The sequence below is a fragment of the Aythya ferina genome, assembly GCF_964211825.1.
Source record: "Aythya ferina genome assembly, chromosome: 2".
Lineage (NCBI taxonomy): Eukaryota > Metazoa > Chordata > Aves > Anseriformes > Anatidae > Aythya > Aythya ferina.
Window position 1 is genome coordinate 144,167,487 of NC_140297.1, and position 13,406 is coordinate 144,180,892.

General features: G+C 33.0%; 1 protein-coding gene across 5 annotated transcripts in view; it reads right to left on the minus strand.

Moving 5' to 3' along the window:
• Window positions 1–13,406, minus strand: part of CSMD3 (CUB and Sushi multiple domains 3) — a 684,493-nt gene that overhangs the window by 61,934 nt on the left and 609,153 nt on the right. For all 5 annotated transcript variants that reach the window (XM_084509891.1, XM_084509890.1, XM_084509889.1 and 2 more), the window contains 5 exons: window positions 11,737–11,922; window positions 10,206–10,400; window positions 9,620–9,793; window positions 3,918–4,091; window positions 608–781 (listed from right to left, as the gene is read on the minus strand). In XM_084509891.1, coding sequence (XP_084366017.1) covers window positions 608–781; window positions 3,918–4,091; window positions 9,620–9,793; window positions 10,206–10,400; window positions 11,737–11,922 — 903 coding nt within the window. The remainder of the gene's footprint in view (window positions 1–607; window positions 782–3,917; window positions 4,092–9,619; window positions 9,794–10,205; window positions 10,401–11,736; window positions 11,923–13,406) is intronic.

A 13,406-nucleotide genomic window follows, 5' to 3' on the forward strand; every position in this document is an offset into this window, starting at 1 on the left:
CTAGTCCAGGTTGTGTCATGATGGTAGAGTAGAGGGGGACAATCACCTCCCTCAACCTGCTGGTCACACTTCTTTTGATGCAGGCCAAGTTATGGTTGGCTTTCGGCTTTCTGGTCCAAATATGACAAAAATGTTGAGAAAGAACACAAATGGAAAACAATGATAAGCAGTCAGATCAATAAAAATGAAATAAGGGAAAAAATACATTTTCCTATGCCATTTTTGAACTGTGTTGGCTAAAAATGCAGTGTTACTTCTGAATTAAAAACAAACAAACAAGCAAACAAACTTCTATACATAATTTTACTTAAGAAACTTGTATAATTACTTTACAAATTCAATAAAAACTACAGACATACAAGAAAATTTCTCTGCAAGAGTTATCATGGCAATTTTTTGAATGTCGAACAGACCTAACTGGAAACATGCCTAATGAACATAGTTAATAATGTAATATTAATAACTAAATGCCTGCTAGTAAGACTCATGATTTTTACTACATATTTACTACATATTTAATACATATCTTGACAGTGCCCCTTTACCTTCAATTTATTTTCCCATCTTAATTTTCCAACTTTGAAATCTGCAAATGCATACTTCATACCTTTGCATATTGGAGGTGGGTGGCTCCACTGCCTATTGGCCTGACACTGTGCTTTGGTTGGTCCTTGCATAACGTACCCAGTATTACACGAGAACGTCACAATGTCATTGAAGTTAAAACCATTTCCACTTGTTCTTCCATAAATCGGACTACCAGGGTGACCACAGCTAACAGCTAGCATAACACAAAACAAAGAAAGAAAAAAGCAGACAGAGCATGCTGTTTTAACTTTTCATGATTTATAATTATCATTATAATCATCACATAAGAGCATTTTAAAATTTTATAAGACAGTGAGTGCTTTCCATGAAAGGTTTACATCTCTGAACTGAATAAGAATTGACATATTTTAGTAAATATTCAAGTGTTTCTTCTCTAATCATACTTGTATGACAAAAATATTTAAAATATTTTTCCTTTTTTTTTTTTTTTTGAATGGCTCTTTAGTAAGGATTATAAAAATAATAATAAAAAATATTTCATACAGTTTAATAAAATATTTACATAAACTAATTAAAATTTGCCATATAGTAATCAGAGTAAATGAAGACAATTCTGAAGATTCAGCAGAAAAGGAAGCACTTGATTTTCATTACACATAGACTGACACTGAAAGGAAATATATAATTCCACAGAAATTATTTTTTGTAAATATGTCTTAACTAGTCATTCTTTTATCTTTCAGGCCTAAGTACTTAGTGAAGTTATAAACTTATGACTGGGTATATGAAATGTTATGGACAGAGTGAGTGAAAAATTTCTGGTATTTTTACATAAACTGACTACAGAAGAACTTCCTTTTTCTCTGCCCACAAGACCAGATGTAAGAAAAATCAGTCACAAATTAATTTGCATAAAAATAATTTTTAAAATGTATACATATTTTTCTATATTTTAACAAATCTAATAATTGATAAAGAATATAATCATCACTAATTTAAAATGAAAAGAAATAAGTGAAATATCATTGTATAAAATGCTTTTTTTATCTTTTAAGAGTTTTTTTTCTAAATAATTAGGTCTAACAAACCTACATTCTCTTTTTCTCCTTTTAGATCAGACCTGATAATACTAAAATAAGCCTATTCATAGAATATAATTTAAATAAACTTTAGCAACAACAACAAAAAAAAGTGAAAATGGTCTTTAAAAACTATTACGGCATACATACGGAGTCACAGAATATTCTGTGAATATAGAATGAAAATTAAATTGGTATGTTCAATAAATATGATTCTATGATTATCTTTGTATTACTGGTATCAGAGACTTTTAACATAAGGCATTGCATTTTTCCCCACAAGAGAAGTTAGAATAGTGCACTGAACTACGAACATTTGTAAAGCTGTCAGTATTGTGGTATTCAGCCACACAGAAATATTTTTCATTGTACTTAAAACAATAAAAAATTCTATTGTGAAAACAGAAGTAGGAAATATGCATAAATATATTACACATGCATAAGCAGTAACAATACACAATGCTATCAATATCTTTCCATTTTACAAGAAAGATGCAATTTTGAATTCAAAAGTAAAAAGGTCAGAACCATTAATTTTAAACATTTAATCTCAAAAAATCAGTTAAGACTTGTGGAGGTTAAGTAAATCCAGAAATGTGAAGTTATTCACTTCACTATACACTTCATTTGAGCGTTTAATCAAAAGTCAATCGTCTTCTAAGCATCTATCACAATGTTAGAGGCAGCTCCTGTTTATAACAGTCTTTGGAAAAACTAATTTTTTCCCCAAGTTTTGTGTGTTCTTCTGAAACACATTCCCTTCTATTCAGACAAATAGAGCACTGTAATAGCTTGCCCAAAGAGGTTACAGATTCCTCTTTGGACATCTTCAAAATCTGCCTGGACATGATCATGGTCATACTCCAGGTGTCCCTAGTTGAGTAGGGGGCTTGGACCAGATGACCTGCAAAGGTCCTTTCCAACCTTAACCATTCTGTAATTCTGTAAAACAGTTTCCAGTTGTCAGAGAAATAAATTATGCACACTTATGTGGCTGCTAGCAGATCTAAAACGTTTTCTTTGTATTTAATTCAAAAATTCTTGATTAATGGTGTCTTATTTCCTTGCCTCAACATTTATATATAAGGAATATATCTGTGTTGCCCCAAAATGTAATATAAAGTAATGGTTTATTAATAGAAAATGAAGTGGAAACAAAATTAATAAAATTATTATAGTAGTGTTAAGTACATGTATATCTCATTCTATGTAAAACAGTAAACAGAGTGAGCAGTCAGGGTAGTGAATTAATAGCTTGTATTACAACAAGGTTTTCTGCAACAAGAATGAAGGCATAAAAACAGAATATCTGCAGTTGGACAAAAAAGTATTCAATACAATATATTAAATAAAAGTGCATTCAATACACTAATATAATTGAAACAATTATCAAATCATTATAATTCACTTGAGAATCCTTTAAGCACTCTCGAATTCTAAATGAAATACCATATTTTCTTATTACATAACAGTCTTTTGTATGGTATCACAGAATCACAGAATTGTAGGGGTTGGAAGGGACCTCAAGAGATTATTGGGTTCAACCCCTGTGCCAAAGCAGGTTCCCTAGAGCAGGTTGCCCAGGTAGGTGTCCAGACAGGTCTGAATATCTCCAGAGAAGGAGACTCCACGTACTCCCTGGGCAGCCTGTTCCAGTGCTCTGTCACCCTCACCCTGAAGATATTCAGATATTGACAAACATGTTGACAGGTAGGTTGACAAACTTGTCACATAAAAGGAATCTCATTAACAAAATAGAAAATTCATGTAAAAAACAAACAAACAAACACACACACACACACACACACAAAAAACACAAAGAGTACAATTAATAATTGTATATTTTTAAGAAGTAGAAAAAAATACTATAAACTTCATGAATCAGTAATTTTAATTATCAATGCTGATAGTGTAATTCAAGAGGATCTACTTCACTCAATGCTACAGTCAAAGTCAATTTACATTACGTATTTCTAAAAGCCACTAAGGCATATAAAGCTATTTTCAAATTAGAGTACCTGAGTGCCTAAATCCCATCACTTTTTGAAGTTCATATTTACTTTTAATTAACAGGTATTTATTTGCCAAAAGATGCAGTAATCTGTTGGAAATTTTAAGAGACAACATTTAACTTCATCTGATAAATGAATCACATATTTTATGTAGCCATGTAGTTCTGAGGATCTACTTCAAATCATTCTCTTTTAGTAAGTTTAAAGATACTCCTCATCTTTTCTGACATAGACATTCCTGTAGCAGAAATCAGTATGCATTGCCACTCTTACTTACGCACACAGGATGGAAGCTGACCAGACCAGTTGTGATCCTGTTGACATATTCGTACAGAAGAACCAATCAACCGAAAACCAGGACTGCACTGGTATACAACTGTGTCTCTATACCCATAATTTTCTCCAATTACTTGACCGTTGACTATAAGATCTGGACTACCACAGTGACCAGCTAGAATTTTCAAAATAAATAATAAAACCAAACAAGCAAACAAAAAGATCAGTAAATATGTCAGAGAAGTTTAAATTTATTTTATTTATTTAATTACAAGAAGAAAATCTTCAAATTTTTGTATAACTTCACTCAAAGGTTTATATTTATTAACTTGGGGAAAACTAAAGTATTGCACTTGTATAGGTAAGTCTTTACACATATAAGAAATTTGAAAAAGACAGTGAGGCAAAGAGATTAAATTCCATTTGTATTAAACCTTCTTTCTAAAATAAGTGATTCCTTTTATCTACAGGTTTTAACCTGTAGATTTCTAAATTATTTCTACTAGTTTTATTTTGGCTAAGATTAAATTGAAGTTAATGTTAGAACATTAGAAATTTAAAGAAATAAATATATAAATACATAGATATAAAAGTTCAAATATATATATATATATAATATATATATATAATCTCTACCATAAATGTAAAATTGCATACATTATAAATGTAACCTTCTTGGCCCTTGACCCTCTATTCCCAAAATATGAGAAATATTTTATATGAATATCACAAACACACTTTTAACCTAAAGGAATCAGGGAAAGAATGAACCATGAGACTTTTGTTACCATTTTTCTTAATGAACTCTGTAAAATGGGCACACAATTCGCCAAATCATGTGAAAATGGAGACCTCAGAGACGACAACACAGGACAAAGAACTCAAAAATAAGTAAGACAAACAACAAAAGCAAGCAGTGTTACAACTAGTAGTTAAGGTTAAGTGGAAAAATATTACCAGCTACCCAAACTCCTGTTTCCCTTTTGTCATCTAGTTCTCACAAACAAATAAATAAGTACACAAATAAATAAAGCACAATAAAATAAATAAAATGGGGTTGCTAGTAAGAAAATACATTTAGAGGGAACACAATTTGGATTGTTCTTTCCTTTGAAATTTGCAGTCTTTGTAATATAAACACTGTTGTAAACTTGCAGGGTTTTCTCAATTTTTTTTGAGGGCTAGAAACTTCTCATAGGGAAGAAAAAAAAAAAAGGAAAAAGCAAATCTGAGATTTTCTTGCCTCAGGAACTTAATTAAAACTCACGTGGTACTCCATTGTATGAATCATGCCAGTCAACAGAATTTTCAATACATGTAGTGTCTGAAACTTCCTACTGATTAAATTTGATGGGTGAAATGTCCCCAAGTATTTGTTTGACTATTTGAAATACTTATTTCATTTCAAATCACCATCTGTCATGTGGTAAGCTGTTGAGTATGTTTGCCATAGGAAGTGTCTGTAACAGTATACAGAATTCCTGATGTGAGAACCTTTGAGAACATATATTAAATTTGCACAAATTTATGCAGCTGAATAAGTTTTCACAGTTGTAATAAAATCAGGTGCTCATTAATATTTATTAATATTTAAAATATATATAGTAGTATATGAAACAAGTATTTTTATTCATTTGCTTTATTTTCACCCTCTCCTGATAATTGCTTTACAAGACTTCCATTTTAAACTCTTATTTTAATGGAGTTACGTCAAATAATTTTTGTTTCACCTTATTAACATTTTGAAATTATTTTTGAAGTGCCATACAGTATCTTTTGATGCTTTCCTTGGTGTCTGCAAGTTTACATCTATACAGATACACATAAAAAAGACAAAATTGGGGATTTGGAGTATTGTTTGTTTGTTTGTTTGACTGTGGAAAGTTTCCAAACATCTCAGATTACTGCTAGATTTTTGGTACTCTGGGAAAAACTAATACTGCGCATGTATAATTTTCTGCACATGTACAGTTTTCTGAGAAACTGCTTTTGCTTCTGAATGAGACATACTTACTGCGCAATGGCATCAAAGATCAATTCTATTCTTTCATTTCATCTCACAGCTGTGTCCCCCAAACCTTTTCCCACTTACTTGTTTGTATTATATATATGATCTTTCATATAACTGATGTCAGTTTTGTCACACTGGTATGAAAAGGAGTAACACCACATGATTTGACTACTAAAAAAAAACAGCACAAAAACAGAAAGGTACATTGTTTTAAATCTGTTCTCATTTGGGAAATATATATGGGAATCATTATGGAAGAGCAATGGTTTAGTTGTGAAATTTTGTATGATGAAACTGAATAAAATCACAAAACACATTGTAATAACTAGCCTTCACTCAAAATGATCATACAGTGTGGCTAACTGTCTTTTGCAGTGAGAGAGCTGAATTATCCCAAATGCAATTCAGATCTAAAACTGTTCAGGAGCCAAGGTAGATTATTTTCACTGGGGACTGAATGTAAATACCACAAACTGGTATTTAAATCTCCCAGGGGAAAAAAACAACAAACAAACAAACAAACAAACAAACAAAACTACAGCAGAAAACAAAAAAAAATGCAAAAAGTTAAGGAAGTAGAAAGTAAAGGACTGTTGAGAGAAAACTAAGAGTACTGCTGGGAGAAAAAAGGTTTAAAAACTCAACAACAGTGTTTCCTTTTTTTTTCATATTTTAATTTTTTATTTTAATTTAGTGAGTCTAAGCATGACTACATTTTTCAGCAAGTAAAAACAGAAGAGTTCTGAGGTAAATGCTAAAAAAAAAAAGGTTCATGGCTATGAGGAGAAAGAAAAAAATAGAAGTAGGAAAAAAATCTATTTTTTATTACTTTTTTTCAGTAACTGAAAACAAATACCATAATTTATTCATAAATTGTACAGAAATGTATTTCTCAGATCATAACAATACCTGCTCTGTAGATCTTCCTGCTGTATTTGTATTTTATCTCCTGTCCTCTACATCCTCCCTCACAGGGTTCCCATGGGCAAATTTTCTTTCCCTCTTACATGATGCCTGCCTTTCCGTATTTCTATATAGGAGCTAATTCTATAGCTCCTTTTCTGTTTTTCTTTCATTCTCTGCATCTTCCAATATTTTCTTTTTTAACCTTCTTAAAAAAATATGTCTTCTGACTTGCCATTAGCTGAACTCGTCACTTAAGTCCCATTCTTAATTTGAATTAAATCACACAGAATCACAGAATTTCTAGGTTGGAAGAGACCTCAAGATCATCGAGTTCAACCTCTGACCTAACAGTCCCCACTAAACCATATCCCTAAGCTCTACATCTAAACGTCTTTTAAAGACTTCCAGGGATGGTGACTCCACTACTTCCCTGGGCAGCCCATTCCAATGTCTAACAACCCTTTCGGTAAAGAAGTTCTTCCTAACATCTAACCTAAAACTCCCCTGGCTCAACTTAAGCCCATTCCCCCTCGTCCTGTCACCAGGCACGTGGGAGAACAGACCAACCCCCACCTCACTACAGCCTCCTTTAAGGTACCTGTAGAGAGCGATAAGGTCGCCCCTGAGCCTCCTTTACTCCAGGCTGAACAAGCCCAGCTCCCTCAGCCGCTCCTCGTAGGACTTGTTCTCCAGGCCCCTCACCAGCTTCGTCGCCCTTCTCTGGACTCGCTCAAGCACCTCGATGTCCTTCTTGTAGTGAGGGGCCCAAAACTGAAAACAGTACTCAAGGTGCAGCCTCACCAGAGCCGAGTACAGGGGGACGATCACCTCCCTAGCCCTGCTGGTCACACTGTTTCTTATGCAAGCCAGGATGCTGTTGGCCTTCTTGGCCACCTGAGCACACTGCTGGCTCATATTCAGCCGACTATCAACCATCACTCCCAGGTCCTTCTCTGCCTGGCAGCTCTCCAAACACTCATCTGCCAGCCTGTAGCTCTGCTTGGGGTTATTGCGCCCCAGGTGCAGGACCCGGCACTTGGCCTTGTTGAACTTCATGCAGTTGACCTCAGCCCATCTGTCCAGCCTATTCAGATCCTCCTGCAGAGCCTTCCTACCCTCGAGCAGATCGACACACGCACCTAATTTGGTGTCATCTGCGAACTTACTGAGGGTACACTCAGTGCCCTCATCCAGATCATCGATGAAGATATTAAAGAGGACCGGCCCCAGCACCGAGCCCTGGGGAACGCCACTAGTGACTGGCCTCCAACTGGATTTGACTCCAACTATTAGCTATTAATTTAACTATTAACTTAACTATTGAGGGAGCAAGAATTTTACCGAGGTTTTCTTTTCAGAAATCTCATTCTTGCAAAATAATGTACCACAACAGGCAGTGTTGCTGCAACAGCGATTATTTTAGTCATTACTGTCTTCCTTTTATAAACAATTTGTCACTAGTATTTATTTTTACAATTTTTTTTTTGCATGCTGTATATGCTGTATGCTATGTTCTATTTCTGCAGTTATCCAATTCTGCAATTCATCCATCCTATCTTCAGTTTGCCATCATCAAAGCTTTGAAGATACACCTTTGAAGATTTACTGTAGTCACATTAAATTAGTCCAATAATTTCAAAGAATTTTTTAGATTCTTTTTTTTTTTCCTTCTAGTAAAAAAAAAATAAAATTAAAATGCATTTTCTGTACTTATTGTTACTGGATACTAGCGTATATGAACTTGATTATATATATTGATTTTAAAGTTAAGGTATAAAGTTATTTAGGTTAATGTGTAAAACAGGAATTTTTCCAAGACGGTATTTATAAATAGAATATAATTTGGCTTTTTGTTTAGATTTATTTTTCTCAAATGAAAAATTATTAATTTATGAAAACTTGAACAGCAGTAAACACAAACGTTTAACATATATATTAGTTGAATTAGAAAGATTAAAATAAATACAAAATCTATGTTCACAGATACTCTTTCTTTTTTTTTTTCATACCTACACAAATGAGAAGGGACAATATGTCTTCATATTGTCATCCGTTTGATTCCAACTGAAACTAAAATATTAGTTGTATATAAATTTCAACGTCTTTACAATTAACAATGTAAGCTCAAGGTATAGTTGGTGATAATGAATTAAAAAGAAGGCCTGTAACTGTTTCACTGAGATCACATGTTCACTTTATTCATGAACAATTCATGGACTGGTATCTAAGTATTTAAAAAAAATGAAGATGCCTAAATATGTACCACTAAGGGGTTTTCAAAATTTATACATAACATTGGGAAAGTGATTTTCTCTCAGAAATAAGGATGAAGTGCTCTTGTCCATGTTTCCACATGCTTATCCTTTTTTTTTTTTTTTTTTTTTTTTTTTTTCCATCTTTTGCAAGTATATAGATTAATTCTGTAACATATCCACTGAGTTCAGGTCTACTATGCAGTTATTTTACTAAGGATAAGTATTAAAGCTGACAGATCTATAATCCATCTGTCTTGTTGTGTATGTATAGGTCTATGGAGCCATATGCACCAGTCCAATGACACAGGCTTTGCATGTATGGCAAAGGAATTCAAAAGAGATTCAAACTGTGGAAAGGTTACCACAGTTAATCTTTTGATAAGAAAAACAGCAACACATTTTTTTTCTTTAAATTTAGAACTCTCTTCAGTGCTTGAAGGGCTAACAGAAAGAGGCACGTTAACTAACCTTGCTTACTTTTGTCTGATAGATATAAAGAAAATAGGAATGTTTTGACAGTTGTATCCATACCTAAACATCTGGTCTCAATTCCACTCCAGAGTCCAGAAGATAGACATTCCCTTACAGCAGAGCCAACTAACATGTACCCTGAGTCACAAGTAAATATAGCTGTAGATCCATATGTGATTTGAGTTCCAATCTTATTTCCATTTGGAGGTGTAGGAAGTTCTCCACAAGAAATAACTTCATGGTAAAAACAGAACAGAACAGAAATGTATATCTGAGTATCACAAACATACATCCAATAATATGCAATGGTTATCAACCAGCTAAATAAAGACTGCAATATGAAGTATTCTATCTGTTCTGTAGAAGAGCTCTGTATACGAAGATTACTATTTCCTCACAAAAATACTCAAAAAATGAAAATAATAATTAAAAAACAATAAAATTGTTTCTGTAAAATTAAAAACAAACACTGTTTGGAACATTATTAATAATTGCTATTTAACTACCTCAGTTAAAGGTTAGGGTTAGTGACATTTTTTTTCTAATTAAGTGATCTCAATTTCAAATTAGTTAATTGTTAATTAAGCCAAATAAAATATTTTTATTTGCAATCCACACAGCAAATACAGATGAAGCATGTACTCACTTTGGCAGTAAGGTCGCTCATTTCTCCAGCTCCAGGTTCCATTAGCAAGACACTCGATAGATGCTGGTCCCAAACCATAATACCCTGGGTCACAGCTGAAAACTACTTTTGTTTTATACTCATAATGTGAACCATTCACTATTTTCCATCTTCCATGTTCCAGTGTGAAAGAATTGATGCTTGGACACGTAACAACTTCCAAAATATCAAAAACACAGTTATTTGTGGTTTAGTACAGACAAATTTCAAAAACCTGTAGAGCTATTAATTTAGAAATATATTTTAAATCCAGTGAGATGATGTTCGAAGAATAAGGCTGTATTTGAAATTGCATGTGTTTAAGCAGGTAACACTCTCATTTAATTAATAACAATCAATGTCCCAGACAAATCAGTGACTGGTGTAGACAGAGCTATGTAAATGGTGTAGATAATATAGCTCCATACATTGAAGTAGTTCACTGTAGATTCATGGTCAGATATCAGAATCTTTACTAAAATGATAGCTAAATTTAAATACAGGACTGATTTTCTACCCAGATACATTATATGAAACTGTAAAGACTTCAAGAGGCTGCACAATGGTGGCAGGTAAAATAATATTCATATTCAGAATGCGTTTTCAGCAGCAACACATCTTTTCCTCATGCCCTAATTCAAAGTGTACTTCCTTTGGAAACAAACATCCTTCAACAACCCTGATCTAAGTGAAGAATGTTAGTAAGCATAATATTTTCCTCATGATCAAATGAAAATGTCACAGAAGAAAATCTTTACTGGATATTGCTTTCTTCCTCTCAATTCACATTGCTTTTATAAACAAAGGAAAGGCATAAGGCATTGGCCTTTCATAGGCACAAGAGAAAAAAAAAAAAAAAAGAAAAAAAAAAAAAAAGGAAAATCCTTGAAAATTATCTTGGATATGTTTTCTTTCCTTTCTAGTTCATTGGGTGAAATAATCCAAATTTTAATATGCATCTAGCACTGTGACATTTCTGCATCAGCCTTACAGGGTTATCATAAACCATTTATAAATTTGAAATTATCTGCTTCTCTTTGGAACTGAGCAGGCATTTTCTCTTCAGTGATGTTTCCCAGAGTTTAGGTAGTGTCGGGTTATAATGATAGTCTGGATATAAATAATCAGCAATAATTTCAAATAATACCAGTGACTTTGGAATTCTGAACTGTTAATTGTTAACAGTATATGAACTGTGAAGATATCATTGCAGAGTTGACTTTTGCACAAACCTTTGCAACCATTACCTTTGATTTAGCTGAAAATTAATTTTCAACTTGAATGTATTCTGTAATCTGTGTATTTCTTCTGCTGTCACTGAATGTTTAGGAACATATCTCAGATACACATACTTCAAATATATACTTCACAGTAACTTAATATCAACAATTACATACAACTTAGTTTCCTGAAGCTGAAAGTTTAAATAATATATTGTTTTTCTATTTTGGATAAATAAACAAAATGTACAGTAACATTCTTACTCACTAGAGATTTTTTACATATTACCTACCTACACAGCGAGGTGTTTTATTGTGATTGCTCCAGGTACCATCTGGCTGGCAGGATGCTGTGGTAAGTTCCTTGGATGATAGTCTATACCCATCATTGCAAAAGTAAGTAACACGGGTGCCAACCAAGTAATCTGTAGTTAATATCCCACCATTCACTGGAGATTTAGGAATTCCACAAGATATTGCTGATTAAAGAGAAAGCCATAGTAATTGTATCTGTTCTTCACTATAAACTGCCTTTCTCAGAGGGTTTATGGACTGTAACTTCAACAGTCATAAATTCATACAAATGGATTTTTAACTCATTAATGTTTGTTTTAAGGCTACAAATAAATTCCCTTAAAAAGTTTAGGGAATTAAATCTCAGAAAGTTTTTGTCTTTTGATGACTAGATAAACAAAAAAAGTCCCTTTACCCAAACCATTCTATGATCCTAGGTTTCTATGAAAAAGAAAAAACTAAAACAAAAACCAAACAAATTATATAAAACATGGTTTGTAACCTTGCAGTTACTCATTCAAAATGCAGAAGACAATAAAAGAAGATGAAATAAAAAATATCTGGAAAAGGTATGACCATCATGGCTGAATGAATACAGCACCAGACTGAGGCACTGGAAACCTAGTTTGTAATTTGGGTTTCTTCCATCACATGACCTCTGGCAACACTAATATTAACTTTCAACATTCTATTCTTCCTCCTGTAAAGGAGAAATAAAATACCCTTCAAAAAGTATTTTTAAATTCACAAATGAAAGTGTAAGCTACTTTACTAATACTACTACTATTCAGCAGAGGGAAAACAAAAGAAGTAGCCCCAGAAATAGCCCTAACTAAAAAAATAATTAAAAAAAATAATAAAAAAATAAAATAAAATAAAATAATAAATAAATAAATAGAACCCGAGTTTTTTCCACATTTTAACACTACACATATAATGCAAGTCAGATCCCTAAAACAGAGCTTTGGCACTTAATTCTTAAGCACTTTACTTTAAAGAGGAATCTTGAACAGTAAGAGACCACCTATCCCTCCTGTGCAGAACTATAAAGAATTAAGCCTCACAATGCATAAATAGTATGTAGAAAAAAAAAGTCTTCAGTTGTTGTCCCTTTTGTGAGCTGGTCTGGTATAAGACAAATCTGCTTTATAAGCAATGTAACAGTATGGCTCTATACCAAAGCTAATAATCACAGCTGAGACACAGGTAAAGCACTAATGCTATCACAGTTTGCCGAACAAACATGGTAAGATCAGTGAAAAAAAATGTGCTCGAATTTCCATGAAAAGAAACTGTGAATTCTGTGTAAAGTTAAACTACAGGACATGCTGTACTGAAAAGTTGTCAGAAAACAACAATTATTTTGCTCATTACCTTGTCTAGGCAACCATAAAAACATATACTTTATGGCTATCTACTGGCAACTAGAAACATACATCTTTAGAAGAAAATAAGAAAACCAAGATTAGGAGATATTCAAGGCCCTGAGAGTCATTGAATTCAATCTACAATCATGTATGAAGACATGACCCGGAAGAATCAAAACTGACAAGTTAATTAAACATATGGTCCATCTTCCACTTCTTAAAAAGCATCTGACAGAGCTCTATTATTTCACCTGACTCTACCAAAGAAAGAAACAGAGCTCTCATGACACTAAAATGCAAAT